The sequence below is a fragment of the Ochotona princeps genome, chromosome 3 (genome assembly GCF_030435755.1).
Source record: "Ochotona princeps isolate mOchPri1 chromosome 3, mOchPri1.hap1, whole genome shotgun sequence".
Taxonomy (NCBI): domain Eukaryota; kingdom Metazoa; phylum Chordata; class Mammalia; order Lagomorpha; family Ochotonidae; genus Ochotona; species Ochotona princeps.
Window position 1 is genome coordinate 68,727,852 of NC_080834.1, and position 20,934 is coordinate 68,748,785.

Below are 20,934 nucleotides of genomic sequence, written 5' to 3' on the forward strand. Positions count from 1 at the left end.
GTCCGGCTCACCCCACCTTGGCATTCCGTAATTTGCACTGGTTTGTGTCTCGACCAAACCCGGCCCGACCCACACTCTGTTCTGGTATTTGGATTCGCCAGTGGGTGATGTGAACAGGTTCAGCCTATGCCATATGTATGCTGGTGGTTATCTTCCTCTGGCCTGGTCTGGGTTGCTCCCTATCATGGTTCTTGCGCTTACCTGTAAGGACTATGTCCTGACACAGGAGTTTCCCAAGCTCCTCCATCAGAACCTCTCCCTATGCCAGATCTTTCGCGTACTGGTGGTTCCATGGGCCCTCATTGGTGGCCTTCAATCCATTCCAGTTCTTGATGTTGGATGTTTCAACCCAGCCAAGGCTTGTCCATACCTAGACACTGCTCACACATGACTCAGTAGGGACAGAGACCCAGCCTAGTCCGTCCTACATCTACCCAGTTTCTCTAGAGCGCCAGATGGTGCCTGCATCTAGCCCAGCTTATTGCGCCCAGCCGCAGTCCACACTTGTGCCAAGGGAGATTGCATCCATATCCAGACCAGAACGCAGACCCCACTCCAACCCCCGTACACTCCTGTGGAAACCCCACCCCAACAAGGGTATACTCTCACAGCTTCCCATCCGAGTCTATTCCCATCCCTAGATTATGCATGTGCCAGTGGTCGCTCTGACCCAGCTTGGCATAGCCCCTCATTTGTCTAAGCCTTTGCCTTTGATGCTATGGCCTAGTATCTCTGACTCATGCAGACCAGTCAGTGTAAGAGCCTAGTTTGGCATAACATGAGCTCTATCCTGATTTCTGTTCTTTCTTGTGAGTTGAGGTTTGCTTGGCCCTGTCCGATCCACCCGCTTCCTGTTGCAGTACAGCCCACCCCACATCCTATTTTAGGATGCACCTTCGGGTGCTGCTGGTTTGACCTGCCCAGACTCTGTTGATTTCTTTACCTGTAAGTGATGGCAAGTGCCATGGTCACACCTAGCTCAGCCCATTGCCACCCCAGCTCGCAAGCTAACCTGTGGGACTTGTATTTCCACAGGGTTGGGCCCACACTGCCTCCACGAAGTCTACCCCCAGACCAAGTTCTCTCACGTGCTGGTTAGAGTCTTGACCCTGCCACGTGTGACCAGTTAGAAGCCAGAACTTCATCTGGGTCTCCTATACGAGTGGCAGATAGCTAAACACTTGGACCATATTCCATGCTTTTCTCGGGCCATTAGCAGGGACCAGAAGTGGAACAGTTGGGACATAAACCAGTGCTCACATGGTATGCTGGTGTGGCAAGCAGCAGCTTAACTTACTATGCTGCAATGCTGGCTCTTTTAATGACATCCTTACCTCACTTTTCACATTCTATTTTGATGTTTGAAAAACATAGGAATAACTATGTTGGAATTTGTTTGATGTTTTTAACTTAAATCTCACAGCATAATAGTTGCTCCACCAAGCAGGTATTTTTAGACATGTCTTTAGACTTTTGTGAGCTTAGGATATTGACCTGAAAAGGAGAGTTGGGCCAGAAGGCCACCCAGAACCATTTTAGCATTAACGATCTGGTTTGTGTACGCTCAAAAGCATAATAAAATAGGTTATATATAATTTTGATGATATCAAGATACATAGATGTATTGTGTAATCTTTCCATTAATAATTCATACTGTTTTTGCTTTCAAGACTCTGCTTTTACATGGAAACATTATCACTACTCTTAGAATGGCACCCACTTATCTACCCAGAAGTCTTGCTATTCTTTCTTTGGCAGAAAATGAAGTCCGGGACTTAAATGAGGTAAAATTTGAGGTTATTCTGTGGGATTCAGGGAGGTATGAAGTTCAGAAGAGACATAGTGAGGGTTATAATTTCATTTAGACTGTATCTTGAGACTGCCATCAAGGAGACCCGCTTTGTCCCAGATGAATATAATTTTTCTTTCTGCTTTTCCTTAATGTCAGTGGATCATTAAGACTTAATTTCTTTTGTAATAGTACAATTATTCTTCCATTGGGCTGTGACTAGTGATATATATCTGTGATAGAGGGTTTAATAAAATACTTTCCCCTGGCTGCTGGTATGTTCTCAAAATAGAGTTCTCTTTGCTAGGAAATAGCACTGATATTTTCTAAAGGACTTTGTACAGCAGGAACAGATGGCCATATTGTTGGAGTTTTGGAAAGTCAGTGGATAATAGAAGAATATTATTTGTCACTTGTCAGTACAAGAGGGGATTGTTACATTCTCAAATGCTGCCAAAGATGTGTAATCAGTTGGAACCCTGCGCTTGATACTGAAAAATCCATTTTATTCAACAAAGGTATCTTTTGTTCCAGATCTCATTTTTGGCTTCGTTAACCGAATTGGAACAGTTGTCGATCATGAACAATCCTTGTGTGATGGCAACACCTTCCATTCCAGGATTTGATTATCGGCCATACATTGTCAGCTGGTGCTTAAACCTCAGAGTCCTAGATGGATATGTGATTTCTCAAAAGGAAAGGTGAACATGTCTTCTTTTTAACATCATGTGAATCATGGAAGTTGCTGAAAAGACCATTTGTAGCTTACTGCAGATTAATAATGTGCTTTTAGAAATTAATAGCATTACTATAGTCACAGCACAACATATGCTGGTTGTTTAGGATTTTTTTGCTTTCTAAAAAAGAATAAGAAATATTAGTTTCTGGGATTGGCACCAGGGAGCACAACGTAGTGCCCAACATAGAACAGTTTGACTTCTGAAAATGCTTTTATTAATCTTTAATTTGGAGCTTGACATTTTTGCAAAGAAGGCTTGTATAGGATCTCAGTTCAGTCCTACAAAAGCTTGTCTGTAATGGCAGTATTCAAAGTTATCTTAGAACCTAATTACCTTTTAAAATGATAACTCTAGGAAACAGCAGGCAAAGTTGCAGTTTGGAACTGGTAGCAAATTTGCTGATGGGTCTTTCCTTTCTTATACCTATGGACTAAAAGAAGTGGTCATTTCCTTTATCCTATAATCAATGGTGTGTGTGACTTGAAGCTGGGATCCAGGGGAGGGGTCTTCAGGATGCTGGCTCATGATCAATAGAGTCAAAGCTTTACAGGAAGTAAGGAACTAGGCTTGGCAAGACAGAGTGAAGCTGGAGGAAAACTAGGGGTTGGGATGACTTTATTCTCTTTAACTGCCTCTTTACACTCTGCCATAGCACCTTTCATTGTATTTATGGGTATTTTCTCTCTATTCATCCTCAGTTTTTTTGGTTTTTGTTTTTACTTGCCCTTCATTGCAGTACTTGAAACACTTGAGTTTTCTAGTGGGAGGATGAACAATATGTTACAGACAGCATTTCCCATTTGCTTCTCCCCAGAAGTATTGTGTAGGTCTATAGGGGCAATGAGGAATAGGAACTGGGAGCTACACACTGGTGTCGGGTGAAGGACATTTGGTAGGTCCAATTTCCCTAAATAAAAGCCTGGGTTTTCCTTTTTCCCACAGTAAATGTTGCTTTGAAAAACAGATGTGATTTTGTTTATTGATTTATTTTTAAATTTTTAGTTATTTTTTATTTCATTTCATTTTATTTTTTTAATTTTTTTTTTCCTTTTAATTGAAAAACCAAAAATGTAGAAACAAACAAACAAAAAACTCAGAAAGGATACAAATCTTTAAAACACCCAGGCTTCCTGACATAATAACATGAGGAACAGAAAGGGATATTATTGATAAAGACTAACTGGGTCAGTGAAAATTCAGAGGATTTTCAGAATTTGCTGTTCAGCCAGCCAGACTTAGTAACACAACAGAATATTCCTTTATCATTCCTTGCTGAGCATGTGTATTAGAGCCACAAGCCTCAAAACCTGGAAGCATGAGCATATTAAACACAAGTGCTCTGAAAAAAATGCTTCCTCCTTCCATATCGAACACCTTGGACTGCCTGTTCAGTGTGAAGAAGGCAGGGCTTAGCTGAGGAAGAAAAGCGGAAGCAACGTCAGTGGGTTGGGGAAATATTTTAATCTATTTGCTATCTCCAGATTACCTCTGAAACTAAACTGGAATTTCTCCCTCTGAGAGTTGACTGTCTTCAGAAGCAGTGCATTCTTTGCTATTATCAACCCTTTAAGATTCTATGCCTTACATAAGTGCTTCTGAATAACCTACCATCTAATAATTTCATCTGTGAACTTATAGTAAAATACATAAAACAACTGATTCTATGTTTTTATCCTTCTCAAAGACAAGTGGTCAGTAATCTCCCAGTACAAACTCTCCTCTGTCCATCCTATTTAATTTTCTTATTTTTAAAAATGTATACCATAAAAGTAAGTCATTTCTCCTTTAGTAGCTACTAAAGTTTATCTAGTCTTTCAAGTGGGCCTGTAATTTCAAAATGCAGTCGGTAGTATCCGACCATGTTGTCACGTTACATTTAGCAACAACTATGCACTTATGCAAGTATTGCAGTCCTTCAGTTTTCTTGTAATCCACATATTTAAAAAAATATCAGCTATGCCACGACAGCATAATCCTTGCTTTGTTCGTTGCTTTCATTTTCTTGTGGACTTGTGATCTTGACTTCTGGCCTTGGTGGTCTTTGAGGGTCTGTATGAGCCTCCTCGTGTCCATTTCCAGCTCCTTGAGCCTTTCCTTCTTCATCAGCTGCCGGCTGAAGCTCGCTGGTGACTGGCTCCAGCTCCTCCCCATTTTCCTCGTCGGTGCCTCTGCTCATGCGCCGGGGAGCTGCCTGCTCCTCACTGGTGTCTGGGGTCTCCTCAGCCTGCTCGGGGACATCTGCCACCTGTCTCTCGCCATCACCTTCCACATCACCATTCATTCCTGCAAAGTCTTCCTTCTGTCCCTCTTCCTTCGTCATTTTCTCTCCATCTTCTTCCTCATCTACTATTTCTGTTGGCCTCTGATCAACTGGAACCTCCACCTGAGTATCCTCATCCTCTTGAACTTCTGCTGCCCCCCTCATTTCAGACCGCTCAGCTCCAGCTTTCAAAATGCCTTCATCCTCCAAGAACAACAGACACGGGCAGGCAGCCTCTGGTTTCCTCACATCTGCACCGAAGGTTTCCGAGGCTTGTGTCTTGGGCTCTCAGACATTGCCAGCAGGTCTTATTTAATTTTATTTTTAAGATTTATTTTTTATTGGGCCCGGCGGCGTGGCCTAGCGGCTAAAGTCCTCGCCTTGAAAGCCCTGGGATCCCATTTGGGCGCCGGTTCTTATCCCAGCAGCTCCACTTCCCATCCAGCTTCCTGCTTGTAGCCTGGGAAAGCAGTCGAGGACGGCCCAAGGATTTGGGACCCTGCACCCGCATGGGACACCCAGAAGAGGTTCCAGGTTCCCGGCTTCGGATAGGCGCGCACCGGCCCGTTGCAGCTCCTTTGGGGCGTGAATCATCAAACTGAAGATCTTCCTATCTGTCTTTCCCCCTCTCTGTATATCTGACTTTGTAGTAAAATAAATAAATCTAAAAAAAAAAAAAAAAGAAGAAGTTCCTGGCTCCTGGCTTTGGATTGGCGCAGCACTGGCTGTTGCGCTTACTTGGGAAGTGAATCATTGGATGGAAGTGCCTCTTCTCTGTCTCCTCCTCTCTGTATATCTGACTTTGTAATGAAAATAAAAAATAAATCTTTTTTTTTTTTAAAGATCTATTTATTTTATTACAAAGTCAGATATACAGAGAGGAGGAGAGACAGAGGAAGATCTTCCGTCCGATGATTCACTCCCCAAGTGAGCCGCAACGGGTGCTTGCCGATCCGATGCCGGGAACCTGGAACCTCTTCTGGGTCTCCCACGCGGGTGCAGGGTCCCAAATCCTTGGGCCGTCCTTGACTGCTTTCCCAGGCCACAAGCAGGGAGCTGGATGGGAAGTGGAGCTGCCGGGATTAGAACCGGCGCCCAAATGGGATCCCAGTATGTTCAAGGCGAGGACTTTAGCCACTAGGCCACCGTGCTGGGCCCGAGCCAGGAATTTCTTTCCGGGTCTCCCACGTGGGTGCAGGGTCCCAAGGCTTTGTGCCGTCCTTGACTGCTTTCCCAGGTCACAAGCAGGGAGCTGGATGGGAAGTAGAGCTGCTGGGATTAGAACCGACACCCACATGGGATCCTGGCGCATTCAAGGCAAGGACTCTAGCTGCTAGGCCACGGCGCTGGGTCCTAAATTTTTATTTTAAATTTTGAATTTTTTTTAAAGATTTATTCATTTTTATTACAAAGTCAGATATACAGAGAGGAGAGACAGAGAGGAAGATCTTCCGTCCGATGATTCACTCTCCAAGTGAGCCGCAACATCCGGTGCTGTGCCGATCTGAAGCTGGGACCCTGGAACCTCTTCTGGGTCTCCCACACAGGTACAGGGTCCCAAGGCTTTGGGCTGTCCTCCATTGCTTTCCCAGGCCACAAGCAGGGAGCTGGATGGGAAGTGGAGCTGCCGGGATTAGAACCGGCGCCCATATGGGATCCCGGCTTGTTCAAGGCGAGGACTTTAGCTGCTAGGCCACCGTGCTGGGCCCTTAAGTTTTGAATTTTATGGTACAATTCTATGTAGTCTGGGATTCCCCTCCCCCTGAATTCCCATCCCCCCAACTGATTTTCCCTATATTGTCACAACAGGACATTATTTCATAAGGAGTTACAATTCCAACAGTCTACTATTTAAGAGTGCTCCAACATTGCTGGTACAGACAATGTCAGTCCATCATCCCATTGTCTAGATATGTCCAACACTTTCATTGGGAGTCCATCTTTTATTTGAAAGTAGGGATGCATGTTGCATGTGTCTTCACATCTGAATATGGTAGTCTCCATTACTCCACCACTATACATTCCAATCTGTATGATGTTTCCTTATATTAAAGAGAACATATGGTATTTATCTTTTTGTGGTTGACTTATTTCACGGAGCATAACGGTTTCTAATTGGGACCATCTGGTTGCAAATTGTATAATTTCATTCTTTGTAGTGACTGAGTAGTATTCCATGGAGTAGATGTGCCACAGTTTCTTTTTTTTTTTTTTTTAAGATTTATTTATTTTTATTGGGAAGACAGATAAACAGAGAGGTGGAGAGACAGAGAGGAAGATCTTCCGTCTAATGGTTCATTCCCTAAGTGGCCACAACAGCTGGAACTGAGCCAGTCTGAAGCCAGGAGCCTCTTCCAGGTCCCCCATGCGGGTGTAGGTTCCCAAAGCATTGGGTTGTCCTCAACTGCTTTCACAGGCCATAAGCAGGGAGCCGGATGGGAAGCGGAGCCGCTGGGATTAGAACCAGCACCCATATGGGACCCTGGCACATTCAAGGTGAGGACTTTAACTGCTACGCTATCTCGCTGGGCCATACCACAGTTTCTTTAACCACTTATCTTTGGATGGGTATCTGTATTGCTTCTATGTACTTGCTATTGTAGATTGTGCTGCTGTAAGTATAGGATTACAGATTCCCTTCTCATACACAGTTTTCATTTCCTTTAGGTATAATCCTAGGAGTGGGATACTGGGTCATATGGCAGGTTTATTTGCAATTCTCTAAATACTCTCCATACTGATTTCCGTAGTGGTTGTACTAGCCTATACTCCCACCAGCAGTGAAGGAGGGTACCTTTCTCCCCACATCCATGCTGCAGGTGTTGATAGTTGAGTTCTGAATGTAGGTCAATCTGACTGGAGTTAGGTAGTACCTCAAGGTGGTTTTCATTTGTATCTTTCTGATGGTTAGGGAGCCTGATCATCTTTTCGTATGTCTGTTAGCCATTTGAATCTGTTCTTTTTGAAAAATGTCTGTTCATTTCCTATTTATTTTTTACAGTTTCTTTTTGTTTGTATGTTTGTTTTGCTGCTCCTGGGTTTCTGAAGCTCTTTGTAAATCTTGGATATTAGTCCCCTATCACTTGTGTTATGTGCAAAAATTTTCTCCCATTCTGTTGGTTGCTTCTTCACTTTGTTAATTGTTTGCTTTGCTGTACAGAAGCTTTTAGTTTGATATAGTCCCATTTTTTTTGTTTTGTCTTTAACTGCCTGTGCTTTTGGTGTCTTTTCTAAGAAGACTTTCCCTGTTCCTATTTCTTGGAGAGTATTTCCTGTGTTCTCCTTTAATAGTTTGATGGTTTCTTTTTTAAAAGATTTATTATTTATTTTTATTACAAAGTCAGATATACAGAGAGGAGAGACAGAGAGGAAGATCTTCTGTCCGATGGTTCACTCCCCAAGTGAGTGCAACGGCTGGTGCTGCACCGATCCGAAGCCGGGAACCAGGAACCTCTTCCAGGTCTACCATGCCGGTGCAGGGTCCCAGTGCTCTGGGCTGTCCTCGACTGCTTTCCCAGGCCACAAGCAGGGAGCTGGATGGGAAGTGGAGCTGCTGGGATAAGAACCGGTGCCCATATGGGATCCTGGCGCATTGAAGGCGAGGACTTTAGCCGCTAGGCCACGCCGCCGGGCCCTAGTTTGATGTTTTTTTTTTTTTTTTTTTTTTTTTTAAAGATTTTATTATTATTGGAAAGCCGGATATACAGAGAGGAGGAGAGACAGAGAGGAAGATCTTCCATCCGATGTTTCACTCCCCAAGTGAGCCGCAACGGGCCGGTACGCGCCGATCCGAAGCCAGGAACCAGGAACCTCTTCCAGGTCTCCCACGCGGGTGCAGGGTCCCAAAGCTTTGGGCCGTCCTCGACTGCTTTCCCAGGCCACAAGCAGGGAGCTGGATGGGAAGTGGAGCTGCCGGGATTAGAACCGGCGCCCATATGGGATCCCGGGGCTTTCAAGGCGAGGACTTTAGCCGCTAGGCCACGCCGCCGGGCCCAAGTTTGATGGTTTTTTAAGCCGTGAGTAGTTTTAAAGCTATAATATGGATTTAACTTGGTTTAGCGTCTCTGGATCTTCCTTTAATAATAATGAAAAAAAAAAAGATAAACATATCACACTTTTCTATGGAAGTAGGATTGGCAGTATTTTAATACCTGAGGAGCAGCATAGTGAAGTGAACATAAATAAGGGTGTAGTTTAAAGAGTGATCTTGTCAGAAGAGTTAAGGGAAAGCTTCCCATCTTTCCCTGCCATGTATCAGCTGTATGGCTTTGGTAAGTTCTTTAGTTTCTATGAGTCTAAATCTTTTGTCTGTAAGATGTATTAGGATTAAATGTAATATATATATTTAATATGTAACAGTACTGGTCATATAATAGGTATTTAATAAATGATCTTTGTTAGATAAGGATGGAGGTTGAGGTGAGTGTTTTATTTTTGTCTTTTAAAATTTTTAAATTTATTTGAAAGTCAGAGTTATAGAAAGGGAGAGACAGCGAGATCTTGTAACAACTGGTCCCCTCCCCAGTGACTGTAGTAACTGGTGTGGGCCACATGGAAGTCAGGCACCTGGAACTCCGTCCAGGTTCCCGTAGGCTATCTTCTGCTGCTTTCCCAAGTGCATTAATAGGAGGCTGACTTGGAAGTGGAACAGCTAGCGCTTATATGGGATGCTGGTGTTGTAGGTCATAACTTAACTCAATACACCATGCCAACCTCAAGTTCCATTTTTTAAAAAGATTTATTTTATTTTTATTGCAAAGTCAGATATACGGAGAGGAGGAGAGACAGAAAGGAAGTTCTTCCATCTGATGATTCACTCCCCAAGTGACTGCAATGGCTGGTGCTGCACTGACCCGAAGCCAGAAGCCAGGAACTTCTTCCGGGTCTCCCACACGGGTGCAGTGTCCCAAGGCTTTGGGCCGTCCTCGACTGCTTTCCTAGGCCACAAGCAGGGAGTTGGATGGGAAGCGGGGCTTAGTCAGGACCTAAATCCATTAAATCAGTAACAATTAAAAAATGATAAAATTATATCATTCATTTCCTGTTAGCTGGGCTACTTCTGTAAATGATTTTTAGTTACTGGTCTATTTTTTATAGACAAGATAGAATTAATATTATCTAATTCTTACCCTTGACCCGTTTTCCCCCAGTTTTTAAAAATTTATTTGAAATGCAGAGAAACAGCGTTTTATCAGTCTTCAATCTGCTGGTTCACTCTCCCAAATGCCCACATTGCTGTGGTTGGGCTAGGCTGAAGACCTGGAAACTCCAGTCTGGGTCTCCCATGCAGATGGCAGGGACCCAAGCCATCCTCTGCTCGTCTCAGGGTATGCATTGGCAGAAAACTCGGCTGGAATTAGAGGCAGGACTCAATTCCAGGCACTTTAATATTGGATGGAGGCATTCAAGTAGTGGCTTAACCCATTGTACCACAACATTTACCCTTTGTCTGCTCTTAAAAAATGAATCCTCTGCTTGTGCCGCCAGCATCTCAGATGGGCACCAGCTTGAGTCTCAGCTGCTTCACTTCTGATTCTGTTCTCTGTTAATGCCTCTGGGAAAGCAGCAAGAAATGGCACAAGTACTTGGACTCCTGCACTCACATAGAAGACCAGGAAGAAGCGCGGGGCTTCTGGCTTTAGCTTGGTCATTGTAGCCATTTGGAGAGTGAACCAGCAGGTAGAAGATTTTCTATCTTTGCTCTTTTCTCTGAATCCCTATGTTTAAAATAAGTGAAAAATAAATGTAAAAAATGAGTTGGGGGACGCTTATTAGCATTCTGCAACTATAACCATTTTTTTTTTTTTTAAAAAAGCTAGTATGATCTAATAGCTGATGATGCAATTGATTTTTTTAAGTACCTTAGTTTGACAGAATTAATGGAGGAAATAACATCCCTTCCTTGAAAATAATTTTAAAATACTTGGAATCAGTAGTGCAACTCTATGGGGAAGAATATCTAAAACTATTCAAGTGATGAAAGTGAGTTGGGAAGAGATATTTTTTAAAACTTGGGAAAATCTTATTCTTAAGAAACATCCAGCATAAAGGTAATATATTATCAGCAATATATTTTGATTACATGGTGTCATCTCTTCTTTTCTTCTTGAAATTTCAGTCTGAAAGCCGAATGGCTGTATAGTCAAGGCAAAGGGAGAGCATACCGGCCGGGGCAGCATGTTCAGCTTGTCCAGTATCTGGCTACAGTCTGTCCTCTCACCTCTGCGCTGGGTCTGCAAACTGCAGAGGATGCCAAACTAGAGAAGATTCTGAGCAAACAGAGGTAAGCTCATTCGTCTGTGGCACCTGAAGACTTCACAGGTGAAAATACCTGTTTCTTATGATGATAGTGCCCTGGAGGCAAGTGTTGCAGCCCGTGTGTCTGCGCCTTTTGGGGCCCTTGTCAGGAAAGCCGCTTAAGTCCTGTCTTTTTTTTGCTTGTTTCCCCTGAACATTTATTTATTTATTTATTTTTATTAGAAAGTCAGATATACAGAGAGGAAGATCTTCCATCTGATAATTCATTCCCCAAGTGACTGCAGTGGTCAGAACTGAGCCGATCCAAAACCAAGTAACCTCCTTGGCGTCTCCCAAACGGGTGCAGGGTTCCAAGGCTTTGGGCCGTCCTCGACTGCTTTCCCAGGCCACAAGCAGGGAGCTGGATGGGAAGCAGGGCTGCCGGGATTAGAACTGGCATCCATATGGGATCTTGGCATGTTCAAGGCAAGGACTTTAGCCCCTAGGCCACTGTGCCAGGCCCTTCCTGAATCTTTTTTTTTTTCCTAAATTATTTTATTTGATAATCTTTACATGGTTGATTAGCACACAGAGGGTCAAGGGCTACAGGAAAGTGTATAAGACCATTGTTTCTACTTCGTTATTTTTCTTTTCTGTATCTGGAGTAAGGTGGGAGATAAAGAGAGAAGCCCCACCCGACTTCCCACCCATCCCAGGACCCTGGCATGGGGCATGCCTCGAGGGTCTTGTTCAGCTATTTTTGATAGTTCAACAATTCTGAATTGCTGCCAATCTTGCCAAGCACAGTGAAATCTCTCCAGAATCCACTGTCTGACATAGTTTACTTTACATTCTCCGTTTGCCCAGATTTTCACTGCCAACACATAGCTGGGGTAGTTGATTGATTTGTTCTGTCCTCCGTCATGGTCCCAAGTATCCTCTGCAGGTTCTGATGGACTGCCATATCCTCTGTGTGCACCTGGATATGCTGTCCACTGCTCCGACTGAGCCTCTGAGGAGGCTCAGCTTTGTCACTTGCACTCCATGGTGAGACCATGGATCCTGCAATTCTTTTCATAATTTACTTTTTGTTTGAAAGGCACAGAGACAAACACATCCCATCTACTGATGCACTTCTGAAATGCTCACAATAGCTAGGGCTGGGCTAAGCTGAAACTGCAGAGCTGGAAACTTAATCCAGGTCTCCCTTTTCTGGAAGCATTACTTGCTATCATCTTGGGTGTGTATTGGCACCAAGACAATACCCTGAGATATAGACATTGCAGTCAGTGGGTTTTTAACTTTGTTGAAAATATGAATATTTAAAAATAAATATCAGTCTGTCCACTTGGGGCCACCAGCCATCGAGGGACAGAGCCCTCTGGGTGTTCAGGAGGAACAGGGGCTGCAAGCCCACAGAGGAACACCTTGACACAGATCTTGGGAACTGGCTTCCCCCAGCACTGCCTGCCTTCACTGCCAACCAGTTCTGGGGCCCACAGGCTCTGCAGGGAGCCGGACCTGTAATGCTGCCTCTCCCCTGCCTTTACCCAGCTCTGTCCCCGCAGTCACTTACTGTGTATAGTTATGGATGGATTTTATTTTTATATTTTAAATTAAAGTCTTGATAAAAGCATGAGTACTGAATTCCTACATTTCAGAAAACAAAGATCTTTTGAGGAGGGTCTTGCTAACTTAACTAGAAAGAGAAGAATGTTTTTGTTATTTGTGGGGGGTGTTTTGTGTTATGTTTGTGTTTCAGTTGTCTGGTGCAAAAAGAAAAAGAACAAAAGAAATGAAAGCAAAACCATCATTTCCAATCTGGTGAGGCTTTGTGGATGTGTGAAAGTGTTTGAGGGCCAGGCCTGGGGGCATTGCATGTAGAGGCTGGGGGCCCCACACCTGCAGCAGCTTCACCCCTGGGGCCCAGCAAGGAGAGAGACACTGTGCTCCCTGAAGTAGCTGTTGCTACCTTTTGAGATTAAGGAAATGCATGCATATCAACCAGTAAACCAATGAAAGGCTGGATCAGTCCCAGACAAGCTCAAATGGGCAATGTCAAAGTTTGTTGCCCAGGCTGTTCAGCTGGGAAACCCCCACCCTCAACGATGTGACTGGTGTCCTGGTGGTAGACAGACATCCTACCTTCTAAGCAGGGTCCCCTAACCCTTCCCAGGGTCTGCCTTCAAGATGAGGGCTGTTTGCTTAGGAGGCTACACAGGAGCAGCTGCACCTCAGGTAGTAAGACCCAGGCAGGAGTCAGGGCCCCGCAACCCTTTCTTCTTCAGATTAGAGATGGTTCAGGCAGCCAGGATTGTAGGAGATGAGATAGTTGGAAAGGAATACAGGAAAGATTTTTTTTTTAACCAACAGAAAAAAAAACTTTTTTTTTTTTTTTTTTTACAAAGATGCCTATGTTTGCAGTTTTATTTTAAAATGCTGTTTAGGCTGAGGAAGCAGTCTTCTTGGAGGTGAGGTTGGGGGTGCCTGGCACAGGATGGTTCGGGAGCTATAATCTCAGAATGCAGAAGAGGAACCTGAATACCCAAACTGACACTGTGGAGTGTGGTCAGGACTTCCTGGAGACTGTGGATAAAGCGTGGATGCCCAGGTGACCCCTCACCCTACCCACACCCGAGGTGCCTTGATCTGTGGGGGTGGGGGCCATATCAGAGCACAGAACAGAGTCTATAAAGCCTGGGAGATTTAAAAACAACAACACAAAAAACAATCGACAAAAATGCAGTGAATCCTTAAAAGTAATGAGGAAAACAACAATAGAAAAGACAAAAGCTGGAAGAAAAGGAAATAAATATGTTTTACTTGTACATTAAAAAGCCACTAGGGGCCCAGCAAAATAGCCTAGCAGCTAAAGTCCTCACCTTGAGCACGCCAGGATCCCATATGGGAGCTGGTTCTAATCCCGGCAGCCCTGCTTCCCATCTAACTCCCTGCTTGTGACCTGGGAAGGCAGTTGAGGACGACCCAAAGCCTTGGGACCCTGCACCCGTTTGGGAGACCTGGAGGAAGTTCCTGGTTCCTGGCTTCAGATCGGCTCAGTTCCAGCTGTTTGCAGCCGCTTGGGGAGTGAATCATCAGATGGAAGATCTTCTCTGTCTCTCCTCCTCTCTGTATTTCCGCCTTTCCAATAATAATAAATAAATCTAAAAATAAATAGAAAGCCACTAAATGCACCTTGTTAGAACACTGCCACCTAAAACAACAAAAAGGAAAACAAAATAAAAACAGGAACGTAGCTAGAAGTATTCAATAGTTACCTCTTGCCTGGGATCCTACTTTTGAATGTTTGTGCAAGTGTTAATTGTGTGTGTGTGAGGGTTCCGTCTCATTCTTAGAATCAGAGTTTTAATTTGACGGTGATTTACAGTGCCTGCTTTGGTGGTGGGCTTTGTGTGTAGCTAATTCAGCCTCTGCTTGTAATGCCAGCTTCTCATACCAGAGTGCTAACTCTTGAACTTTGGGTTCTGCTTCCTGCTGCTCACACCCTTTGAGGGAAGCAGATGATGGCTTGGGTACTTGGGCCCCTGGCTGATTCTTAGAAACATTTGGGCAGTGAGCCATTCGGTGGAAGGTGTCTGTCTCCGTCTCTTTCACTTCGTTGCTTTGCCTTTGAAGCAGATGAAACTAAAGTAAATTAATGTCACCAAAAAAAGTGCGTACTTTGAAAACTTGTACATTTCTATGTTTTCGGCATTGTTACTTAGGAGCAGAAAACCCTCCCATTTAAGGATTGTGTTAGATCCCAGCAGATGTTACTGATTTTTAGGTTTCATCAGAGGCAGTTGATGAACCAAAGCCAAAATGAAGAGTTGTCTTCACTTGTTCCTGTCGATGCACGGGCAAACCCTGTACCAGAGCGTGCAAGTCCCGTTCAGAATTCCCAGTCAGTCCAGGAAAGTGGTAAGAAACTAGTTGCTCTCTGATCCCTTTCTCCAGGTTGCTTGATTTGTGAACTGTCGTAAAGCAGAAAAAAAAGAACACTTTTTAGTAATTTTTTTTTCTGGTTTGGCAATTTCAGTAATGATTTGGGACCTTTTGTGGATATGTACATGTATATGTATGTTATTACATCAGATTTATAATTTTTAAAACATACACTGCTACCTTTTGCATAGACCTGATATTTTGATTATCATTATTGCAAGAATTCATTTTCTTAAGAATGTTGGGTTTGATATATTAGACATGTTGGGGGAAATCCGTGAAGGCTTCTTGTATTTTACTATATTTCAAGGACTAGATTTCATTCAAATGATAAAACTGAAAAAATTGTTTAACTGTTTAGTGGTTTAAATGATGCTGTGTTGATTCTTCCAGAACCCTTCGTTCAAGTGAATTCTTGGGTTGGGATAAGCAGTAATGATGACCAGTTGCATGCTGTTAAGAATCACCTCGCAGCCTCTGTGCGTACTTCAAGGTATTCTCGAAATGATCTGCACCTAGAAGACATACAGACAGATGAGGACAAGTTAAACTGTAGCCTTCTCTCTTCAGAGTCTACTTTTATGCCAGTTGCATCAGGACTATCTCCGGTCTCTCCTTCAGTTGAACTAAGGTTGCAGGGCATTAACCTGAGCCTAGAAGACGAAGGTATTACAGATGGATCTGTGATACGGCTAGAAAGCCAGAGCTTGGATAAGGAAGAAGAAAAAGCTTTATGGGCTTCAAATGAGAGTTCTGTTGAAATGATAAAAAGTGAGGTGTGCACAGAGGCAAATGAGAAAGGTGGGCTGTTAGCTTGTCCTGAGCCAGCAGTCATCAGTGCCATGTTGAACGATGGTAACCGTAATCTTACATCTTTTCCTGAGTCAATCAGACATGATGTTTCCCATATGCAGCCAGTTAGTGAAGAAGCCGTGTCTCAAACAGCTTCAGATAAACTTCCTTACAGGGTTTTAACCCAGAGATCCATTGCTTTGGGACAAGATAAAATTGTGCTTCAGAAATTGAGTGACGCGGCCACCAAGCTTCAGGCCTGCTGGAGGGGTTTTTATGCCCGGAAGTACAACCCTCAAGCCAAAGATGTGCGCTGTGAGATCCGGCTACGCAGGATGCAGGAGCACATTGTGTACTTAACTGATGAAATAAGGAGGTGGGTTAAAAATCCTATTGCAGATCTATTTTGTTGGTTTGAGAATGTCAGTTGTTTTTTTTTTTTAACATCCTGAGTATTCCATTCTAACATGAAACATGTAAATATACATTTTCAGTCTTATGATGTACAGCCAAGATGTTTTCTTTGCTGATTGGAATTCAGTATTCCTTTAACATAAACCAAATCACAAGAAAATCTTTTTATGATTTCTAACCATAGACATGTATATATTTGTGTACATATTTATGTATGTGTGTGTATATATATGTGTGTGTGTGTTTAGTGAATATATTTGGATATTTATGATTTTTTTCTCCAATCCTGTGAAGTTGCGAACCAATAGCAATTTTTAAAAAATATTTATTTCATTTATTTATTTATTTGAAAGAGTGACTTTATTTATTTGAAATGCAGATTGTTTTGATTTGCATTGCCATGAAGGCTAGTGGGCTAGTGTCATTGAACATCTTGCATATATTTGTTGGCCAATTGTATTTCTTCTTTTAATATCTGCCTATTCAGGTTCTTTGCTCATTTCTTCTTACTCTTTCTTTTTTCAAAATTTCTTTGTTATTTGAAGGCAGAATTACACAGAGAGAGAGAGATCTTCCATTTGCTGATTCCCTCCCCCATATGCCATAATGGCCAGAGGTGGGCTGGTCCAAAGCCAGGAGCCAGGAGCTTCTTCCAGCTTTTCCATGTGGGTGTAGGGGCATAATACTTGGGTTGTATTCTACTGCTTTCCTAGGCACGTTGGCAGAGAGCTGATCTGAAGTCAGGAGCCCTCTCAGGATCTCCCATGCGAGTGCAGGGTCCCAAGGCCTTGGGCCGTCCTCTACTGCTTTCATAGGCCACAAACAGGAAGCTGGATGGGAAGTGGAGCAGCCAGGACGTGAACTAGCACCCATATGGGATCCTGGTGCATACAAGGCAAGGACTCTAGCACTAGGCTACCGTGCCGGGCCTTGTTTCAATTTTCAGATGTTTGCAACAGTCAGTGCTGGGCTAAACTGAACCCAAGAATCTGAACTCTATTTGAGTATCCCCTATGTTGGAGCCAACTTCTGCTGCTTTCCCAGGTATATTAGCAGAGAACTAAATCAGAAGTGGAACAGCCAGGATTCAAGCTAGTGCCCGTATAAGATGCTGGGATTGCAGGTGGCAGTTTAACCAAGCATACCACAATGCTGGCACCCCAAAAACATTTTGAAGGTGAAGATTATGTATCACCATCCTCAGCAGATCTACTGATACAGAGATGCAGTAGTGCAATAAATGTTGAGCAGGCACATTCGCAGGGAGCTGTACTTCAACTTCCCCTGTCACTAAATTTGCTCTTAAAAATTACTGTGGGAGTTCCAGATGGCACAGGAAAAAGTTTGGGGAGGCTAAGGAAAGTAGAGAATAGAGTCAGGAGTTAAATATAAAGTAGTGGTTGTAGACTGGGTGATAATGGATCACTCACTAAAGGAGCCTGTTGGGGTTTATATTGGGATAAGCTGCTGCTTGCAATGCCAACTTCCAGTAGGAGTGAGTTACCAGTTTGAGTCTGGCTGCTTTTCTTTTCTTTCTTTCTTTTTAAAAATTTATTTATTTTTATTGGAATGGCGGATCGGTTTTACAGAGAAAAGGAGAGACAGAAAGATCTTCCATCCACTGGTTCACTCCCCAGGTGGCCACAATAGCTGGAGCTGAGCTGCTCCAAAGCCAGGTGCTTCTGGGTCTGCCACATGGGTGCAGGATTCCAAGCTTTTGGGCCATCTTTTGTTTTCATAAGCGATAAGGTGCTCCACTTCTGACCCAGCTCCCTGCTAATGTGCCTGGGAAATCAACAGAAGATGACCCAAATGCTTGGACTTCTGCCACCCACATGGGAGACCTGGATGGAATTCCAGATTCCTGGCTTTGGCCACGTCACCGTGGCCATTTGGAAAGTGAACCGGTCTACTGATGATTCTGTCTTTGTCTCACACACACATACCCACATTTCTCTCTTACTCTGCCTTTCAAACAAATAAATCTTTTTTTTTAAAAAAGAAAGAAAATAGGAGGCTTATGTTTCTCATAGGCATAGGTATGGAGATCATGGCATAGATGTGGAACTAAGATTTAATGAATCTGGGAGAGTGGTGGTTGTTGAATTCTGTATATAGCAGGGAGTGATCAAAGACTGTAAGAAAAGGAGAAGCAAGGTTTGATGGGATTGGTCCTGCTAGACTCTTTTTTTTTTTTTAAAGCATTTCTTCTTCTTCTTTTTTTTTAAAGATTTATTTATTTTTATTACAAAGTCAGATATACAGAGAGGAGGAGAGACAGATCTTCTGTCCGATGATTCACTCCCCAAGTGACCGCAACAGCTGCAGCAATCCGAAGCCGGGAACCAGGAACCTCCTCCAGGTCTCCCAAAGCATTGGGTGCAGGATCCCAAAGCATTGGGCCATCCTTGACTGCTTTCCCAGGCCACAAGCAGGGAGCTGGATGGGAAGTGGAGCTGCCGGGATTAGAACCAGTGTCCATATGGGATCCCGAGGCGTTCAAGGCGAGGACTTTAGCCGCTAGGCTACGCTGCTGGGCCCCCTGCTAGACTCTTAGAAGAGATGTCTCAAGCTGTGATTCTGAGTACTTAATTCAGGTTGAATCCTTAACTGTTCAGAAGGCTTTGACTCACTACATAGTTCTGTGCTTCCTGCCCCTTTGGTGTGTTTGGCCAGGAAATTGAAGGCATTTTAATATTATTTTCATTTCTGTCACTGATAATACATTGTAGAAATAATGTATGAATTTCAGCTGTATCTCATTTGGCTCTGCTTTGAGTAATCATTTAAAACTCAGATCTTAGTTTAAATATAGTTTAAAAACAAAAAGAACTGTTCTTAGATTATGAATCTTTCCCCCATATATGCATTAGGTAGTTTTTTTTTTTTTTTTTTTTTTTTTTTTTTAAAGATTTTATTGTTATTGGAAAGCCGGATATACAGAGAGGAGGAGAGACAGAGAGGAAGATCTTCCATCTGATGTTTCACTCCCCAAGTGAGCCGCAACGGGCCGGTGCGCGCCAATCCGATGCCAGGGCCAGGAACCTCTTCCGGGTCTCCCACGTGGGTGCTTTGGGCCGTCCTCGACTGCTTTCCCAGGCCACAGGCAGGGAGCTGGATGGGAAGTGGAGCTGCTGGGACTAGAACCGGCGCCCATATGGGATCCCGGCGCTTTCAAGGCGAGGACTTTAGCCGCTAGGCCACACCGCCAGGCCCGCATTAGGTAGTTTTAACAGGAATTGTAAGTCAAATCACCTTTCCTTGTCAGTCAGTAATATGTTTTGAATTATTTTAGGTTAAGAAAAGAAAGAGATGAAGAACGTATTAAAAACATTGTACAAGAAGAAGCAGTTAAATTCCTTTGGAACCAGGTAAACTTAATCCTGCTAATTTATCTAATGTACAAAGAAAAATTTCAGATTCATTGAGATAATCACAGAGTAGCTGAGTATATTAAAGCACCTTTCTCAATATTGTGGATATTGGAAAATGGTTTAATTGAAACATGTTACTGTGCAATATGGGGAAAATCAGTCAGGGGGTGAGAATGTGTGGGAATATCCCAGATTGTATCATAAAATTCAAAATTAAAAACAAAAATAATAAAAAAGAAAAATGTTACCATGGCTTTCAAATAAATGTTAATAATCCAATTTTTAAGCTTATGTAACTATATTTTTTGGGAAATCTGGATGAAAAGTGACTGATGTGATATATGATGACACAATATTCAAGTCCTAAAAATTGCATGACTAGGAGAATAAGTTTGATACAGTACTTTTGGGACAGTTTAGGTGATTGGCTTTTTTTAGAATTATATCAGATACTTTGTAATGATAGTTTAGTGGGCATATATATATATATATTTAAAATTTTTACCTATGTATTTGAGAAAGAAACACAGACATATTCCATCTGCTCATTCTTTCTCCAGATATCTGCAATAAATGGGGCTGTGTTAGATGGAATCCTGAAATTCAGTTCATGTTTCTTGGATGACAATCACTCAAGGACTTGAGCCAGAGCCTGTAGCCTCCCAGGGTGTGCAATAGGAAGCTGAATCGGAAGTAGAATCAGGACCTGAGCCCAGGCATTTTGAAACAGGATGCAGGCATCCCAATGGCATTTTAATTGTTACCAAACAACCACCCCTTGGAAATGTAGCTTAAAATTGTTATATATTTATTTTCATTTGTTTAAAGGACAGACATAAGGAGCGATCCTTTACTTGCTGATTCACTCCCCAGATACCTGCAAAAAGATGCAGTTGGGTCAGGCTAAAGCTAGGAGTCTAGAACTCAACCTGGGTCTCCCACATGGCAGGTACTGACGTACTGGAACCATCGCCTGCTGCTTCCAAAGTGGTATACCAGCAGGAAGCTGGAACTCCAATAGGGGATGCAAGTATACCTGGTGATCTTGCAAACACCCACCCATGGAAACATTTTTATTGAGGAATTTGTTATAATAGGATTTGACCTATAAAGTTAAAAACTGTTGGATTTTTAAGATTTTGTAATTATTGTCAGTAAGAAAATGGTAAGTTATAGAATAATAGCAGTAGGGAGCAGTTAAAAATAATGTTAGAGTGTAGATCAACATGCAAAGATCTCCAAAATTACACTGCCTAATGAAAAACACCAGGATGCAGAACTTCCAGTTCTACTTGATTTTAAACACTCGATGTATTTGAAAATACGTAGAAAGGAGTTTAGAAGGATACATATCAAGCTGTTGTCAGGGATTATCTTGGATAA

General features: G+C 43.0%; 1 protein-coding gene across 2 annotated transcripts in view; it reads left to right on the forward strand.

The window, feature by feature from the left end:
* The window catches only part of CEP97 (centrosomal protein 97), a 33,096-nt gene that overhangs the window by 10,554 nt on the left and 1,608 nt on the right, over nt 1-20,934 (forward strand). For both annotated transcript variants that reach the window (XM_058661819.1, XM_058661818.1), the window contains exons 5-10: nt 1,671-1,784; nt 2,324-2,490; nt 10,908-11,072; nt 14,814-14,947; nt 15,365-16,139; nt 19,473-19,548. In XM_058661819.1, the coding sequence (XP_058517802.1) occupies nt 1,671-1,784; nt 2,324-2,490; nt 10,908-11,072; nt 14,814-14,947; nt 15,365-16,139; nt 19,473-19,548 (1,431 nt within the window). The remainder of the gene's footprint in view (nt 1-1,670; nt 1,785-2,323; nt 2,491-10,907; nt 11,073-14,813; nt 14,948-15,364; nt 16,140-19,472; nt 19,549-20,934) is intronic.